We start from the raw sequence: 18071 nt of genomic DNA on the forward strand, positions 1-18071 counted from the left end.
TCTCATTTGATCCTCACAACAGCTAGCAAGTATATGAGGCCACAGGTGCATTCAGATCTTCCTGACTTCAGGCCACCAGTAGCTTCCAATAAAGTAGAAAATGTTGGTTGGAGTCAGATTATGAAAAGGTTTAAATGTCAAACAAAGGAATTGGTATTTGATGGTTATTTGGAGGCTGTGTCATATAGTAGATAGAGACTGGCCTGTCTGGAAGAATGGAATAGACAGAGTACAAATCCAGCTTCAGCCACTAACTAGTTGTGTGGCCCTGGACAAGTCACAATTTCTCTAGATTTGAGTTTCCTTATCTATAAAATGAGAGAATTAAATTCATTGACCTCTGAAAACCCTTTCAGCTCTAAATCTTTGATTCTAGAGATAGTAGGGAGACAATGGGAGGTTTTATTGTGTGTTTTTGTTTTTTTGGAGGGGGAAAGGCAATTGGGGTTAAGTGACTTGTCCAAGGTCACATAGGTAGCAAGTGTGTCAAGTGTCTCAGGCTGGATTTGAACTCAGGTCCTCCTGACTCCAGTACTGGTGCTCTATTCCCTGCACCACCTAGTTGCCCCTAATAATTGAGTTTTTTTAACCAGGTGAATGACATGGTCAGATATGTGCTTTAGGGATATTTTTGGCAACTGCGGAAGATGAGCTGGAGAGGCAGAGAGATTTAATTAGAAGCCTGTTGGAATAGTGTAGGTGAGGAATAATGATAGCGGGAGCTGGATGAGTGGGAAGAAGGAATTGGATGCGTTGTTGTGGTTGTGGATGTAGGATGGACAAGACTTGTTAGCTGCTTGGAATAGGAGGGAGGGAGTCCAGAATGACAAAAAGAGATTTGGGTTTTAGATGCCTGTACAGCATCCGGGTCAGAACATTCAGTGGCCAGTTCATAATGTGGGACTGGATCTCAAGAGAGCTTTTGGGGAGGTGCAGAGAGGTCTGGGAGTTATCTGCATAGGGATAATAAGAACACCCAAGGGAGCTGGTGAGTTCAAATGCCGGGAGAAAAGAGAGTGTAGGACAGAACCTTAGTGAATGAACACTTTAAAGGGGCAGGTTATGGATGATGATCCAGCCAAAAGTGACTGAGGAGTGGTAAGACAGATAGGAGAACCAGGAGAGGGCCAGTGTCATGAAATCCTGGAGGGGGGGCGGGTATCCAGGAGGCCCAGTGTCCAAAGCTACAGAGAGAGCCATCCACTTCCAAAGAAAGAACTGATGAATAGAAGTGTGTATAGTATGGTTTAACGTGTGTGTGTGTGTGTGTGTGTGTGTGTGGTATGTCTGTCTATATCAAATGATGGCCTCCTTTACTGTGGGGTGTGGAGAGGGAGAGAGAGTTGGAACTTAAAATGTAACGAGAATAAGTTAAAAAAATAAGAAGGATGTGGATTGAGAGAAGAGATGCAGATCTAGCAGGTAAAGGATCACTGCTAAATTTGGAGAGGGCAGTTTCAGTAGAATGATTAAGTCCGATTGCAAAGGGCTAAGAAGAAGGAACGGAGTGGATGCGGAGACAGTGAGTACAGACATCTTTTTGAAGGAATTTTTAGAAAGTGTTTTCAAGCCCAGGAGGACTAGACTAGATTCAAAGGATCTCCTTTTGTACTTAGTGTTCCCTGTGCCACTTTACAAATTAAACTGAGGCAAATCCCCTTCTGAAAGCAGAATTGCACTTTATGTGCTGGCCCTCTGCAATATAGGAATTATTTTTTAAGCCCTAAACTGTTGTGAGTTTTTAATTGTTGCTTGTTGGTAAGGAAACATTTGGCGATGGTTTCTTCCTTCTCTATGAAGAATGTGTCGTTTCAGGTTGGTTAGGTTTGTTTGTAGCCCATTTAAGATACATATGTTAGTATTTCCTTTGGGTCCTTGGATGATGATTTACCCAAGGACTTGTTTGTTGCCTGCCCCTCTGGATCAAGTGAGATAGAGATGCATACCTCCTATGGGTGTGGTAACTTCAAAGAGACCTGGTATGGTTGTTAGAAAATCAGGGGGTCTTTTCACCCTAGGGCTGCGGCATCCTCACTTCCTATTACTGAGATGTTTTCTGGTTTCCTCCCAGCATCCATCATTGGAGATGAAGCTGAGTTTTTGGAAGGGAAAACTGGTGGAGGGCAAAGTGACATTTATTTGTCTTGTCTTTAACAATGGATACAGATGCAAATGATTATGAGTAATCTCTCATATTACACCCATTTTAGATTTCTTTGTGTCATATGATTGTTGCACTGATTTGGGAGAGAGTGTGATTCACTCTGCCAAGAGCCAAGAGTGTACATGAATATTTGGAGCTTTTTCAGAGCTATTTTGTATTTTCAAAGATACGTAGTTATAACAAAATAGTCTCTTGTAAGTTGTGTGTAAAAAAATGTGAATTGTAGCCAATGATTTTGACAGTGGAAACACTATGGGCTTTGGAGTGATTTATACAGGCCAATATCATTTTCATCCTTGAGTTATGAGAGCAAGATGGAAAGCACAGAATAAAGATTCCCTGCAGAATCGCACCAGATGCACTTGGAGCCTCGGGGCTTATGCATGATGATGTTAATAGCTGGCATTTATATAGCACTTTATCATTTACAAAGTTTCTGATTCAGGGTTCAAAACCATCCTGTGAGGATGACTGCTAGAATTTTTATTGTACCCCTTTCTCAGATGAGGAAACTGAATCTCTTTGAGTAACATATCCATGGTCACACAGACAGTACAAATCAGGCATAGTCCTGAGTGTTCTTGTTCCATTTTTGTTTGTTTTTGTTCATAGTTAACACTTCCTTAGGATAAAAGCAGTTTATACGTAGAGAGACATAATTGCGTGGGATTATCATGGCTAAGGTGACTGTTATAAAAAGGTGCCAGTGGTTAGATCTGCACAGGTTCATATCTCAAGCCAGTGTTGAGCTGAGGGATGAAATGGGAGACAACTCCGAAAGCTGAATTTGTTCTGTGAAGAAGCAAATGGAGTCTTAAAAATGTCGCAGAAAATACTCTTCATGTAATCATAACATATTTCTATGATGACCTCAATATAATGTTGCTCTTTCTGGAAAAAAAAACCGTAGGTTTGAATTTATTTTTCAAAGTTTTGGAGTTTTCCCTCTACGATGATTCATTTTTGAGATGCTGATGAGTTCTTAACATCATTTCACTTGAGCTTATCTGATTCTGTTCCTAAAGAATTGCCTCTACCTCGATTTATGGCGCTGAAAAATGACAGCGAAATAAGATACAGCAATCCAGTGGAGCTTCATGGAGTGAAGTGTCAGATTCCATATGTAACCATGGAAAAGAATTCCTTCAAGAGAGTGGATGATGGGGAGAAACAGGTAAAAAAAAATCCACTTACGGATACACACACCCATACACATACATAACTATGTATATGTATATATCTCCTTACATATTACATTGTTGTTAAGTCGTTTTAGTCATGTCTGACTCTTTGTGTTCCCATTTGGGATTTTCTTGGCAAAGATACTGTAGTGTTTGCCATTTCCTTCTTCAGCTCATTGTTCAGATAAGGAAACTAAGGCAAACATGATTAAGTGACTTTTCCAGGGTCACATAGCTAGTAAGTGTCTGGGGCTGGATTTGAACTCATAAAGATGAGTCTTTTTTACTTCAGGCCCAGTATTCTATCCCCTGTGCCACTTAGCTACCTTTTCATATGTTATATATAAAATAGTAAATACACACACAGAATTGTGTGGGATTAGAAAATCATTCCTAATATATATCATATATATATATATATATATTCCTAACACATATTCTGAAGATCTAATACATATATATGTGCTAATATATACATCTATCTATCTCATATAAAAGAGCATGCAAGGCATCATGCTGTATGGCCTTGGAATCATGACAGCCTGGGTTCAAGTCCCTATTGACACAATCTGGTTGTGTGCTCAAGTGGGCAAGTCGTTTGATCTGCTAGAGCCTTAATCCACTCTCTCAGAAGATGCATTGCAGAGAAGGAGCGGGCTTGCCCAGGGAAAGGAATCCCCACACCAAAGAATGTACTAATCCACCCTTATCATCAGTGAGATCCTACAGCAATCAGGGAGTCTTCTGGCTAACTTGGAACTTTGAACACGACTGGAAGTCTAAAAGTAAATTTTTAAAAAATGATTTCTAATACTAAGGAAAGTATTGGTCACATAGAAGAACTACGCTTAACCCTTCACTCAAAACTCAGTTGAATTCTGCATCAAATAAAGATAAACAGAAATTAACCTGTGGAAGGAGGGGGAATAAAGTAAAACTGTTTGGGGTCTCCCAGTCTCTACTGATCTTCACAGTATCACAGCATAGTTTGATCTTCACCATTTGCAATGGTAACTCTGAAACTTCCAGAAAAGGGCAAATTATTCAGTAGCCTGACTTCTCTTATCCTATAGGACACAGAGTTCTATTATGAGTTGTGTACAATGGAGTGAGACTATCCCCATTTGCAGGTGAAGAAATTGAGGTTTTAATAGATCATGTGATCTGACTGTGGTCCCCTAACAACTCAGCATCAGAAGGGAGACTCCAGCTCCAGTCTTCTTTCCACAATGCCTCTCAGCATCACCCCAATGTTCCTTCCTTCTCTTTGTCACCACCACCACCACCACCATCAGTTTCGATTAGTTGTATAGAAATTATTTATTAGTTCTATAGAAAGACTCTAGCCTCTCCCTTTCTTCCTAATCTATATCCCCCCACCCACTGAGAGGCTCCATTTTATACCTGGGATGAAATCTCCCCAGGAGAGTTATGAACAAAAATTCACATAAATGATAATGGTAGATTTGTTGTTTAGTCTTTTTTCAGTTGTGTCTGACTCTTTGTGACCCCATTTGGGATTTTCTTGATAAAGTTACTGGAATCCTTTCCTCTTTCCTTCTCCAGTCCATTTTCCAGATGAGGAAAGTGAAGTAAACAGGATTAAGTGACTTGCCTAGGGTCACACAACTAGTAAGTGTCTGAGGACAGGTTTGAATTCAGGAAGATGAATCTTCCTGACTCCAGGTCCAGCACTCTGTCTACTGTGATACCTAACTGCCTATAGTAGGTGTTGGGGCTAAGCAAAGGACTCATACATAGACCTATCATTGTCAACTCTGCAGGAAGGTGAGGTCATAGAAAGGAGACTTTCTACTGTCTGTCTTTCACATTGCTTTTATTTGATTTCAAAATTTATTTATTTATTTACTTTAGTTGTCAACATTCACTTCCATAAGATTTTGAGTTCCAAATTTTCTCCCCATTTCTCCCCTCTCGCTCCCCAAGACTACATGCATTCTGATTATTACCCCTTCTTCCAATCTTCCCTCCCTTCTACTCCCACCCCCTTCCTTCTCTTATCCCCTTTTTTCTTCTATTTTCCTATAGGGTAAGCTAGATTTCTTTAACCAATTGCCTGTGTATCTTATTTCCCAGTTGCATGTAAAAACAATTTTTAACATTTGTTTTTAAAACTTCAAGTCCCAAATTCTCTCCCTCCCTTCCCCCCCAATTGTCATTGAGAAGGCAAGAAATTCAACATAGGTTATACATGTATAGTCATGTAAAGTACTCCCATAATAATCATGTTGTAAAAGTCTAACTATATTTCCCTTCATCCTATACCACCCCCCAATTATTCTATTCTCTCCTTTGACGCTCTCCCTCCTTAAAAGTGTTTGCTTCTGATTATCCTCTCCCTGCTTCTGACCTCCCTTCTATTACCCCCTCTCTGCCATCCTCTTCCTCCCTACTTTCGTGTAGGGTAAGATAGATTTCCATGCTCAATTGAGTGTGTATGTTATTCCCTCCTTAAGCTAAATCTGATGAGAATCAGGTTCACTCACCTCCCTCTCCCCCTCCACTATAAAAGCAAGAAATTGCCTCTTTTATGCCCGTTCTACCCCTCCCTTTCTCCTTCTCCAAGTACATTCCTCTCTTACCCCTTAACTTAATTTTATTTATTTTTGCTTTTTTTTGGAGGGGGGGAGGAAGGGCAATTGGAGTTAAGCGACTTGCCCAAGGTCATACAGCTAATTTTGTGTTAAGTGTCAGAGGTCAGATTTGAACTTAGGTCCTCCTGACTCCAGGGCCGGTGCTCTATTCACTGCGCCACCAAGCCACCCCCTTAATTTTATTTTTTAGATATCATCCCTTCATATTCAACTCACCCTGTGGCCTCTGTCAATATGTATTTCCTCCAGCTACCCTAATAATGAGAAAGGTCTCATGAGTTAATCTTTCCATGTAGGAATGTAAACACTTCAACTTTAATAAGTCCCTTATGATTTCTCTTTCCTGTTTACCTTTTCATGCTTCTCTTGAGCCTTGTATTTGAAAGTCAATTTTTCTCTTTAGCTCTTGTTTTTACTCAAGAACACATGAAATCCCTCCACATCATTGAACATCAATTACCTCCCTCATTCATTATATCCACTTTTGCCAGGTGGGTGATTCTGGGTTCTAATCCTAGCTCTGTTGACTTCTGGAATATCATATTCCAAGTCCTCTGATCCCTTGATGTGGAAGCTGCTAAATCTTGCCTTATCCTGCTTGTGTTTCCAAAATACTTGAACTTGAAAACACTTTTTTTTTCTGGCAGTTAGCAATATTTTCTCCTTGACCTGGGAATTCAGGAATTTGACCATAGTATTCCTGGGAGTTTTCCTTTTGTGATCTTTTTTAGGAGGTGATTGGTAAATTCTTTCAATTTCTATTTTACCTTCTGGTTCTAGAATATCAGGGCAGTTTCCCATAATAACTTCTTGAAAGATGATGTCTAGGCCCTTTTTTAGATCATGGTTTTCAAGTTCTCCAATAAGTTTTAGATTGTCTCTCTTGGATGTATTTTCCAGGTCAGTTGTTTTTACAGTGAGACATTTCACATTGTCTTCTATTTTTCATTCTTTTGGCTTTGCTATATAATTTTTTTTTTTGCCTTTGGGAGGGCATTTGGGGTTAAGTAACTTGTCCAAGTTTACATGGCTAGTTTTTTTGTGTGTATGTGTGGGTGTTTCCCAGCCCATATCCTGCCCCTTATTTCTTTTAAGAAAACAGCTTTAAAAAAATCAATTGACAGAGCAACTTTGTTAATTTTTGCAACATTTTTCATTCAACATTTTATCTCTTTCCCATCTTTACTGAGAGCAGGAAGATAAATTTGACCATTTTGGTCATTGCAGAGATGGATGGGACCAGATGGCTTCTGAGGGTTGTTCCAACTCTCTATTAATATTTGAATCCTCACTCCCACTATCTATCTGGCGGGAATGTAAAAAAGGAGCATCCTTTTATTACTTCTCTCTTTCTCTATATTTCTCCAAATCTGTCTCTCTCCTCTCTTCCTAATAATAACTGGCATTTATGCCTTTATGTAAATGCTTTCCCATGCTCCACATTGCTTAAAATTATTTGTGAATCTCCGGGCAGAAAGCAAAATTGTGTTAGCGGACTTGTCCTATATAAGCCAACTAGCATGGACAGATGCTTTTATGAACTTCAAATTTAGTGGGTTGAAGATGCTTTGTGAATTTGATTTTGTTCTTGTCTGGAAATACAGGAATTTCACCCAGAGTCTTCAGAGTAGACTTTGCAGAAATCTTTATCAATAAGTGAAAATTGAACTTGTGTGGGGTACAGAGACCCTAACCCAAAACTGACTACTCAGAGACCTCTCAAAGTAAAGGCAGAAAGTTTTGTTAGAATTTCGGGAGAAGCAGGCGGTCCAGTCACTGGAAAATATATCCAGGGAGAGGAAGCCGCGGTACAGAAGCCAAAGCTGGGTTATATAGCCGAAAACCACGTGAAAATTGAAACCCTCCCCTTCCTCATGTAATCTTTTAAATTGATTGGCTGTTCTGTTAACATTCCCTTATTTGGCAGGTGGGGTGACAAGGGGATTTCCAGAGTTTTGTTTTTCCCCCAAGGTCACCTGAGGCCTAAGGCTTCACATACTTTAGCAGAAAGTCTCTGAGAAACCACATTACCTGTCCCCCCCCCCAATTATCCAGGAGAAAATTATAATTTGATTCTTTGATTAAAATTTCATGTGATTAATGACTATTGATTTTCCAAAGAAAAATATCGTATGACTAAGAGGTATATCCTCATGTGAATGGTCTACCTACCTCCTGGCAAGCCTTTGCTTTCTGGCAGATGTTTAAAACAGCATATATTTGTATCAAGGTCCTTTACATTTTAAAAGATCGTTTCCCATTTGTCACACTAGCTAAGTCATTTCATCATTTCTCTGTGTTGCGCGTCTCAGCTGCAAACTGGAATGTCCTGTTTTGTCAGTTGTCACTACTAAATCCTGGTTTTACTTCCTTTACTGCAGGATACGATGTCTCCCACAGTGTCACCAATTACTTCTCCTCCTTCTTCTCCATCCGTTTACCAAAGGGCACCTTTGACCTATGGCTATGGTAAACTGAGGAGTGCGATGGATCAGATGCATACTGGTAAGATGACATTTGAAGCACCAATGTACTATTGTCTGCCTTAGATCCTTAATCTAAAAGGCTTTTAAGAAACCAACCCACCAATTTTCTTATTTATTTTTAGTTTTCAACATTCATTTCCAGAAGGTTTTGTTTTTTTTTGGTTTTTGGAGGGGAAAGGCGGGGTAATTGGGGTTAAGTGACTTTCCCAAGGTAATATGGCTAGTCAGTGTCAAGTATCTGAGGGCAGATTTGAACTCCCGTCCTCCTGACTCCAGGGCAGGTGTTCTATTCACTGTGCCACTTAGCTGCCCCTTCCACAAGATTTTGAGTTAACAAATTTTTCTCCCTGTCTTTCCCCTACTCCCCACCCCAAAATAGCAAGCCTACTAAATACGCCTTTCCCCAATCTGTTCTCTCTTATATTCTCCCCCACCCCCCCAACTTTCTAGTAGCAACCCACCAATTTTCTAGATTTAATTACAGCTCTTTAGAAATATGACTCAGTAATTAAATTGAATTTTGTTGAGGAGGTTGTTTTTCGGTTCTAATACTGAATATAGTATAACAACATTTTTTGTTTCCTATCCTGTACATTATTGTTTTAAATTGTAAGCTACTGTTTATAGACACTTTTAAGATTTGTATAGTATCTGGAATATTGCATTCAGTCCTGGGAAACACAGTTTAAGAACATTGACAGGCTGGAGGACATCCAGAGGGGACAGTCAGGATGCTGATAGTATGGGAGGCTCTGATATGAGAGTATTGGGTGAGGCTTAGCATGGAGAAGACTTGGGAGTCAGAGAGAACAGAGCACTAGGAATGATTAATAAAAGACAGATTTCAACTTCTAAGGACTAACTTCCTGATGATTAGAGCCATTCAGAGTGGAAGGTGTTGATGGGGGGTAAAAAGGGATCCCAAAAGGTTCAGCAGATATTCTGATCTTATCCAAGACCAGAAAACCTGCAATATCGTCTGGAAAGAATTCAAGGTCTCAGGCTTAATTGGAGTGAGAGTTGTAGAAGTTTATTGTTACGCTTCCGGCTAGAGAGTCCTTTAGGGGACCTGGGAGTGAGAGGGGCACATGCTTTTACCTTTAAAGGGCAGGGCTGCCATTGTCAGGGCTGGCCTGGCGGGAGGGGCCTCAGTGCATAGACAAAGGTCAGAGCCGACCAAGAGGAGCTTGTGAATAGACAGTTTAGATAAGATTTGGGCCAAGCCGGAGGAGACATGAGGGATTAAGTAAGAACAAAGGAGTCCCTAGGTGTTGCCTAGGCCTAGTGCGGATAGGGGGAAGGGGCAGAGTTGGAGGTTGGGGAAGGAATTTTACAGATAACAATTTTACGAATACAAATTGCAGTTACAATTTCACAGACTGATTTCACAAGTTGGTTTCACAAATTGACCCAGACCCCAGGTACCCCATCAGTGTTGTCTCTGGGGGCAAGCGGCCATTGGAGGTTTTGTGGAGGCTTTCTGATTTGTTTTTTATTTGTAGCATTTATAGCTGGGAGTCCTGTTTAGATATGTAGAGATAGTGATCAGAAAGGCGTGACCCTCACCCTTTTCCCAAAATAAATTTGGGTGTCTGCTTCTTGTGGGGAAGATGAAGAGATTCTAATGGAATGGTCAAGGAGGAGCCCATTATCTCAAGTACCACTTAAAGCCACTTTAGGAGACTAGTAGGTTGAAATGCAGAAACTGACTGGGGGCCCCTTTGCCCTTCAGCCCTGGGCTGAACAATGGAATAATGGATGTGCTCTTGAAGGTCCCTGGTTACCTCATCCACCTGCCCACAGGGTTTTTCCTCTGTTAAAATCCCTAGTCTCTTGGCTAGTGGCTTACCCCTTTAGCTTGACTCTTTCACTGAAGCAGTTGCCTCCATTGGGGGTGCTGCCCCCTCTCCTTTGAGTAAGGGTGTCCCATCTCCCTGGAGGGACTGTCTCTCAAGGAACTGTTGTCTCCTTATGGAGAGGGGGTGGCGTCTCCCTTAAGGGACAGAGCAGCCTGCTTGGTATGCTGTGTTATTTGCAATAAATGCCTTCACTTAATTTGGAGACCACCTGAGAGAATTCTTTTGAGACAGCCTTGCAGCCCAACATTTTGGGGTGCCCCTGAACCTCAGCAATAGATCTAGATGACCCTTTCCAACTCTGAGATTATAAGACTTAGTGATACAGAATACAGAAAATTAAACATAAAAGAACATGATTCATAGCATATGTTTCAGTATAGATCTAAATTTTTTTTTACAAAAATAATTTTTTTATTACTTTTGTTGAATGTTAAAGTGCAGTTAAATTTGGACCACTGAACAGGATAATGATCCACTAGATTACTTCTTCTGATTACTTCCAATTTACCCTGTAGATTTTGTTGTTTTAGTTGTGTCTGACTTTGTGTGACACCATTTGAATGTTTCTTGGCAGAGAATGGTTTGTCGTTTTCATGTCTGGCTCATTTTCCAGAAGAGGAAACTGAGGCAAACAGGATTAAGTGATTTGCTCAGGGTCACTTAATATATTAAGCCAGGTTTGAAATTAGAAAGACAAGTCTTCCTGACTGCAGCACTCTAGACACCCTGTATATAGTGGTTTGCATGTTGTCTCCCTATTAGATTCGAGCTCCTCGAGAGCAGGAACTCCCACCCCCACCTCCCTTTGTATCCTTGACATTTAGCACAGTGCCTGCCTCTCAGTAGGAGTTTAATGAATGTTGATTACCAGATATTTTTTCCTCCTTTAAAAAAAATATTTATTTATTTTAGTTTTCAGTATTCATTTCCGCAAGAATTTGAGTTCCAAATTTTCTCCCCATCTCTCCCCTAGCCCCCACCCCAAGATGGCAAGCATACTGTTTACCCCTTGCCCCAGTCTGCCCTCTCTTATATCCCTCCATTCCCTCCATTAGCCCCTTCCTCCTTACTTTCTTGTAGGGTAAGATACATTTCTATACTCTAGTGCCTGTATCTTATTTCCCACGTGCATGGAAAAACAATTTTTTAACATTTGTTTTTAAAACTTTGAGTTCCAGATTTTCTCCCTTCTTCCCTCCTCACCCACCCCCACTGAGCAGACAAGCAATTCAGTACAGGTGTATCAGCAATGCCATATTCACAATGCCTATGGAGATTACAGATATGCTGATATAATTATCCATCACAAAATACATCATGCTTGCCATATGGGGGAATAAACCAGAAAATTTATTAAGATACCAAAAGACTGAGTCCCAAAACCAGAAAGTGAAAGCCATCAGAGTAGTTATGACATTGGCACAGGTAGATAAAGTAGAAAGCACCCACATTTTCAAGCCTTTAAAACAGAACAGGCTACCTCAGGCAAAGGTCCTCCTCTCCCCACTCACAGCAACCACCCAGCGTCCTGGAAGAGCGCTCCCAGCAGCTCCGGCCCCTGGCAGTCCTCAGCAGGAGTCCTTAGCAGAAATTCTGGCTGACTCAAAAAGGGCTTCGCGCTGCCTCTGCCTCTGCTGCTGCTGCCGCCATGGTCGCCACCACCGCCAGCCACCACAGGAACGCTAGTTTTGGCTTCCACTTCCTCTTGCTCCGCCCCTTTCTGCTACGTCAGCAAGTCCAATGGGGCATGGAAGATCTTTAAATCCCATAACCCTTACAACAGGTCATAAATGTTGACTACCAGATGTTATAATTGCTTATATCACTTATACATATATGTATACACACATACATACACACACATATATTTAACCTCTGCAATTTGGGACCAAGAATGTTGAGAACACCTATCTTAATCCCCACTGCTGTCATCTTAGTGCAGAATCTCCTTACTACCCACATCCTCATCATTAACCACCTGGTTTATTTTAGTAACCTCTTAATGGGTCTTCTTCCTTGGCTTCTCTAGTCCTCCAACCACAGCCCTGCCTACACATCTTTCTTTTGCATATGAAACTTTATGCAGTGGATGTTGCACTGGGAGGGTGTGGTGACCAGCCATGGTCTTCTCAGTTCTTTCCTCCAGGCTTACTTTACCTTTATTTCTTTAGCTCTAATCAGCCACACCCTATTATAACAATTAGTGCATTCTTTAGCCTAAGGGTAATATAATGGCTTCTCATCCATAGGACTTCTCCTGCTCTACACCTTATTGGAGTTTATTATATTAAATAAAAAGTTGTGGGTATGATCACAATTCCTCCAGACCCTCAATTAGAAAAATCCTTATTATTTGGGTAGAGACTTGCCTCTCTGCCTTAATTTAAATTTGTTATCTCTTTATCTCTCAATTCAGATAATCAACAAATAATCAATCAGGCTTTGATTTGTAGTTTGCCCCTCCTAGTATAAATGCTCATAATAAAATCTGACCAGTTTCTGGAGCTGGCGCCAGCAACCTGTGGTCCTGCCAGCCTGGGTTATTCTTTGGCTTCTGAACACGCCTTTTCTGCGTAGGCTTCATGATTTTCTTCAGATCATTGTGCTTAGACTGTCTTCTGTCCTCCTCTTCACCTGTTTTATTTCCACCCTTTTTTTTTTTTTAATTTTTGGAGGGCAATTGGGGTTAAGTGACTTGCCCAAAGTCATATGGCTAGTAAGTGTGTCAAGTTTCTGAGGCTGGATTTGAACTCAGGTCCTTCTGACTCCAGGGCCAGTGCTCTGTTCACTGTGCCAGTTAGCTGCCCCCATTTCTACACATTCTTTAAAGCCCAATGAGAATGGTGCCTCCTTCATCGTCTTTCCCAATCTTATTTTTTTGTAATGATTTTTCCCCTGTGAAATCATAAATCACTTTGTTTTGCCCCTAGAATATTATTTATATCATACTGTTTTGAGATTTGAGGTTAAGGGGTGCTTGAGGACCCAAAATATTGACACTCCAGGTCCTGCCTGAATGAATTCGACTCAAGTCTTCTTTCAGCCAAAGTAAAACAAAGTATTAAAGATTTGGCATTATGAATAGACTCTTAAGGAGCATAAGTATTTGTGAGCTTGTGCGGGCTAGAACACTCTGACATAGACTGAGTCCTAACTTGATTGAATTTTGTAAGATGGATCTTATATCCAGAGAGCCTGTGGGAGGGATCTGAGGTGTTCTGGAGGAGGGGTCTAAGGAGGATCTTGATAGGATTGAAGTCAGACTCCAGGAACCAAGAGAATGGGATTAAGGGTGGGAAGTAGCTGAAGGCTGCTTGGAGAAGATGGATAGAGGGCTAGGTTAGATTAGGAGTAACAGAGATTTAGGCCTAGCTATAATGAAAGGCCTCAGGAAAGTGCCTCATCAAGTGGAAAGATTCCAAGAGAGTTCCAGAGGGCTCCCAGAGTATAGACTCCTTCAGTACCTCTGTTTCCCCCACTTCATTAGACTATATTTTCCTTATTAGAATGTATAAACTTCATCAGAACAGGCGCAGTGTCTTACCTGAATTTTGTAATCTCAGCACCAAATACAGTGCTCTGCACACAGTGAGTATTGGATAAAATCTTTGCTGAATTTTCAGAAAAGCATTTTGCTGACAGAAGCTAGTCATTGGCCTGGCCATACTGCCTATTTTAAATTTTGCTGGTGAAGTTAATGGTAAAGTATCATGCTGTTGGGGGTGGTGGCATTTTAAATGGCCAGGCTCTGTGTCCTTAGCACTTCATAAATTCTCCTTGGCATTTTTTCCTCTTGGGGGTTCTGGGTCCCAGTTTAAAATATGACTAATTAGATTTATTTTAGAATTGGACACGTATATATGATCTGCTTTTCCGCTGCAGTTTGCTATGGCCCAGTATCTGCAGCTTTTTTTTGCTGCACTGAGAGAGTGCTGACTTCAGTGAAATGGAAAAACATTAAAAATGTATGCAAGGTTATATGAAATAGGACATCCATAATCCATAACTGAACTGTAGATATCAGTAGGGACATTCAAGTGACAATCGAATTCTCTTATGTGAAACTGAACATGCCAAAAACTCATCCTATTTCTTTCAATTAGTCATTCTTACCCAGTAATTGTTTTGTTAACTTTCTAGTCCCTTAGACTCATATAATTTTTGTAATTTTCTCCTTGTTCTTTTCGGTCAATACCATCACCAAGTTGTACTGAATATTTTTACAATCAATCATTCAACAAGCATTTAGTAAGCTGTGCACCAGGCACTTTAGCAGACTCTAGAGGCACAAGGCCAAAACTTAAATAGCCCCAGCCCTCCAGGTGCTTACAGGTCTCTCAAATTTCCCCCCTTTCTATATTTAAGGCTACCACTTTCGTCTGGTCTCCTGCAGTCTAGTAACCATCTGACTGGTTTCTCAGCATTTGGTCTTTGTCACATCTGGCTGTGTGACAAAGTGTGACTCTGGGCGGCTCTCGATTATAAACTAAAGATTATTAGAATTAGAGAGAACCTTAGAGATAATGACATTATGGGATCATAGACTTGGGACACTGAGGACCCTCAGGCCATCTAGACTGACCCTATGGAAGGTGGAGAAAATCATGCAACTGTTCTGACTGGGTCCCCTACAGATTTATGTAACATGTCCCCAGCTGGACCCTCACTGTTGCTAGGCAATCCTATTATACCTTCCTTATCAACTCACTACCGACTCTCCACAGTGCCTCTTCTTTTTTCTTTTTTTTGGGTTAACAATCTTGCTTTAATGAATCAAACATATCATTTACCTAGTTCAGAGGAAAAAGGTCAGCACCCCAAACTTCAGAGTATGCAGACAGAAACATTTCAAGCAGACAGGCCTCCAACTGTCCAACCATTATATCCATACCAAATTAAAGTTACTAGAGAGGGAAGCATCAACATCGGGGTTTTTCAAAGCCGGGGAGCTCTCAACAGCTGCCCAGAATCTCATCTGGTCACATCACACCACACTTCTCAAAGGGAGCCCCAAATAGTTGCTCTTTTAAGCCTTTTCTTCCGTCCTGAAACTTCCCATGAAGTTTCCCCCACTCTCTCAGCTGAGACCCTTACCCCACATTTTACAGAAAAAAAAACTGAGGCCAATAATGATGAACTCCCTCTTCTCTCTTCCTCATCTCCTCATCTCCAGATGCTCTCTTTTTTAAAAAATAAGTTTTCTTGATGTTTTTGGTTTTTTTATGTCATAATTATCCCCATGATTCTTCTCCTATTCAGAGAGCCATTCCATCTAATCAATATTTTTTTAAAGAAAAAAAAAAACAACACAATTAGTCAAAACATTGAGCAAGTCTAAAAACATGAGTAATATGTAACACCACTCAGATGCCTTTTGCCACTCTCTCTTCCTTCACCTCTTGATCACATGCTGAAGTGGCCTCACTTTTTTTTTTTTATAAGCAATCAGGGTTAAGTAACTTGCTCAAGGTTACAGGGCCAGGTGTTTCTGGGTGGTGCTAAGTGTCTGAGGCTGGACTCTATCCCAGGTCATCCTGACACTGGAGCCGGTGCTCTTACTCGCTGTGCTACCTGGCCTCCCCTATCTGTATACATATTGTGTGTTCTTCTCTCAATAGAATCTAAGCTCATTGAGGGTAGGGGATTTCAAAAAAAAATTTTTAATTAAACATTTTCTTCTTTACCTTTTTTTGGGGGCATCTTTCTTGATCTTGTTAGTTAGCTGTGCAGCCCGTCATTGGTAATGCATTTGCTTCTTAAACCATGCTAGAAGCCTACAAGATTAATGAAGCAAATGCATTACTAATCATAGGTTGCAATCTTGTTTTATTATGATAATACTATAAAGTATTTATATATTGCCTTAAAGTTTGCAAAATACTTTGCATCTGTCTTCTCATTTGATCTTTACAATAATCCTGTGAGGTGGGTGCTGGTATTATTCCCATTTTACAGATGGGCAAATAGAGGCAAAGATAACTGAGTGACTTGTTTCAGAATCATATTTGTCATTGTTGTGTTCAGTCATTCAGTCATGTCTGACTCTTTGTGATCCTGGGAACTACAGCATGCCAAGCCTTTCTCTCCTCCTCTGTCTCCCAAAGTTGTTCAAGCTTGGTTCATAGATCTTACTTTCAGGTTTTGATACTATTCATGGAGTTTTCTTGGAAAATATGCTGGAGTGGTTTGCCATTTCCTTCTCCATTCTATCACCTTTTGTCAGAATTCTCCAACCTGTCTTGGGTAATCCTGGATGGCAGAGCTCTTAGCTTGAGCTAGGACGGGTCAGGGTCATGTGCAGCTAAGAGTTTCTCTGAGGTAGAATTAGAACTCAAATATTCCAGATTCCAAATCTTGAATCCACTATGCCACCTAGCTTGCTAGCCAGAGACAACTGACATGTGCATCTAATATAGAAAGGACAATAGGCCATTCACATGCATTAGAGTAGACAGCTCTATTTTTACAATGGAATATTAGCATTATTATACTTGCTTTCCCCTAGAAAAAATAACAATACTGTTTCTGATCAAAACTTATAATTACGTAGCACTTTTAATTTTCCCAAAAGGTTTTGGCATGGATTGAATATGCACTTATATTCTCACTTGTATTATAGCTTTGTGTGGCTATCATTCAATAAGCATTTATGAGGCACCTACTATATTCCAGGCACTCTGCTCAGGGCCATCTTATTGTCCTTTACTCATGCAGAAGATCCTCTGAAGACTATTTTTCTCTTTTCTTGGGAGTCCAGCATATGTCAGGCACTCTGGAATTATTGAATTGAAGTGATAATAAAAAGAAATCTTTCTTGAAGATTTTATCGTTCTCTATTTAGAGTCATAAAACTTCAAAAAAACCCCTGTTTATTAGAGTCGTATCTTGCACATGGGTAGGTTCTAAAGTCAACAGAGGGATCAGGATTAGCCTTGGGATTTCTTTGATATCAGGAAGTCCTTGGAGGAAGCTTCTTCTGTCCATACAGGTGGGCTGTTTAGAGTAGTAGGGAATTACCTGGCGAGGTTATATGGCACCAGCAGCTTTACGGGCCAGCACTCTGGAGTGCAGCCTGAACCAGATTAAAATGTAACTGGGAAACTTTTTTTTTCATTTATTTATTTTTAAATTAAATTAAATGGAATCGAATTGAATTTATTTTTATTTTTTTAACTGGGAAACTTTTAAAAAAATTAATAAAAATGCAGTAGAACTTATATAATGTGAATATGTCGTTTTCTAAGTCAACATATGACCTGCAGGGGTCCTTATGGGTGATTTAGCAGCACCCTGTCTCTATATGAGTTGGACACCACTGGCCTAGACACTGGGGTGGGGAACCTTCTGTTTAAAGGCCACATGTGGCCCTCTAGGTCCTCAATCCAAACTTCACAGAATAAATCCTCTTAATAAAAGGATTTGTTATAGAAAATTTGCTCTCAGTCAGAAGGTCACACCCAAAGACCTAGAAGGTGGTAGAATGTGGTCTTCAGGCCTCAGGTTCCCCAGACCCTGCTAGAGCTATGAGAGGTTAAGTGACTTGCTCAAGGCCATACAGCCAGTAGGTAGCAGAGTTACACTTGTTCCCTGGTCTTGCTCCCTTTGAGGCTGTGGTTCAGTCTTCTGTGCCACAATCATGAAAGATGAAAATCTTGTAGTCAAAATCATCTTCTCTTTGAAGCAAGCCTCCAAAGTCAATAGCCCCTGGCGCATTGTAACAATGTAGGGAAGGGCATCCAGATCCATAAACTTTGGCATAAAGATTG

General features: G+C 40.6%; 1 protein-coding gene across 16 annotated transcripts in view; it reads left to right on the forward strand.

The window, feature by feature from the left end:
- Nucleotides 1-18071, forward strand: part of REPS2 (RALBP1 associated Eps domain containing 2) — a 264766-nt gene that overhangs the window by 87507 nt on the left and 159188 nt on the right. For all 16 annotated transcript variants that reach the window (XM_069100687.1, XM_069100686.1, XM_069100685.1 and 13 more), the window contains 2 exons: nt 3190-3338; nt 8342-8465. In XM_069100687.1, coding sequence (XP_068956788.1) covers nt 3210-3338; nt 8342-8465 — 253 coding nt within the window. In that variant the 5' untranslated portion in view covers nt 3190-3209. The remainder of the gene's footprint in view (nt 1-3189; nt 3339-8341; nt 8466-18071) is intronic.

Source organism: Petaurus breviceps, unplaced genomic scaffold (genome assembly GCF_028583685.1).
Source record: "Petaurus breviceps papuanus isolate PSGF00001 unplaced genomic scaffold, PetGlider_PUasm1.0 419, whole genome shotgun sequence".
Lineage (NCBI taxonomy): Eukaryota > Metazoa > Chordata > Mammalia > Diprotodontia > Petauridae > Petaurus > Petaurus breviceps.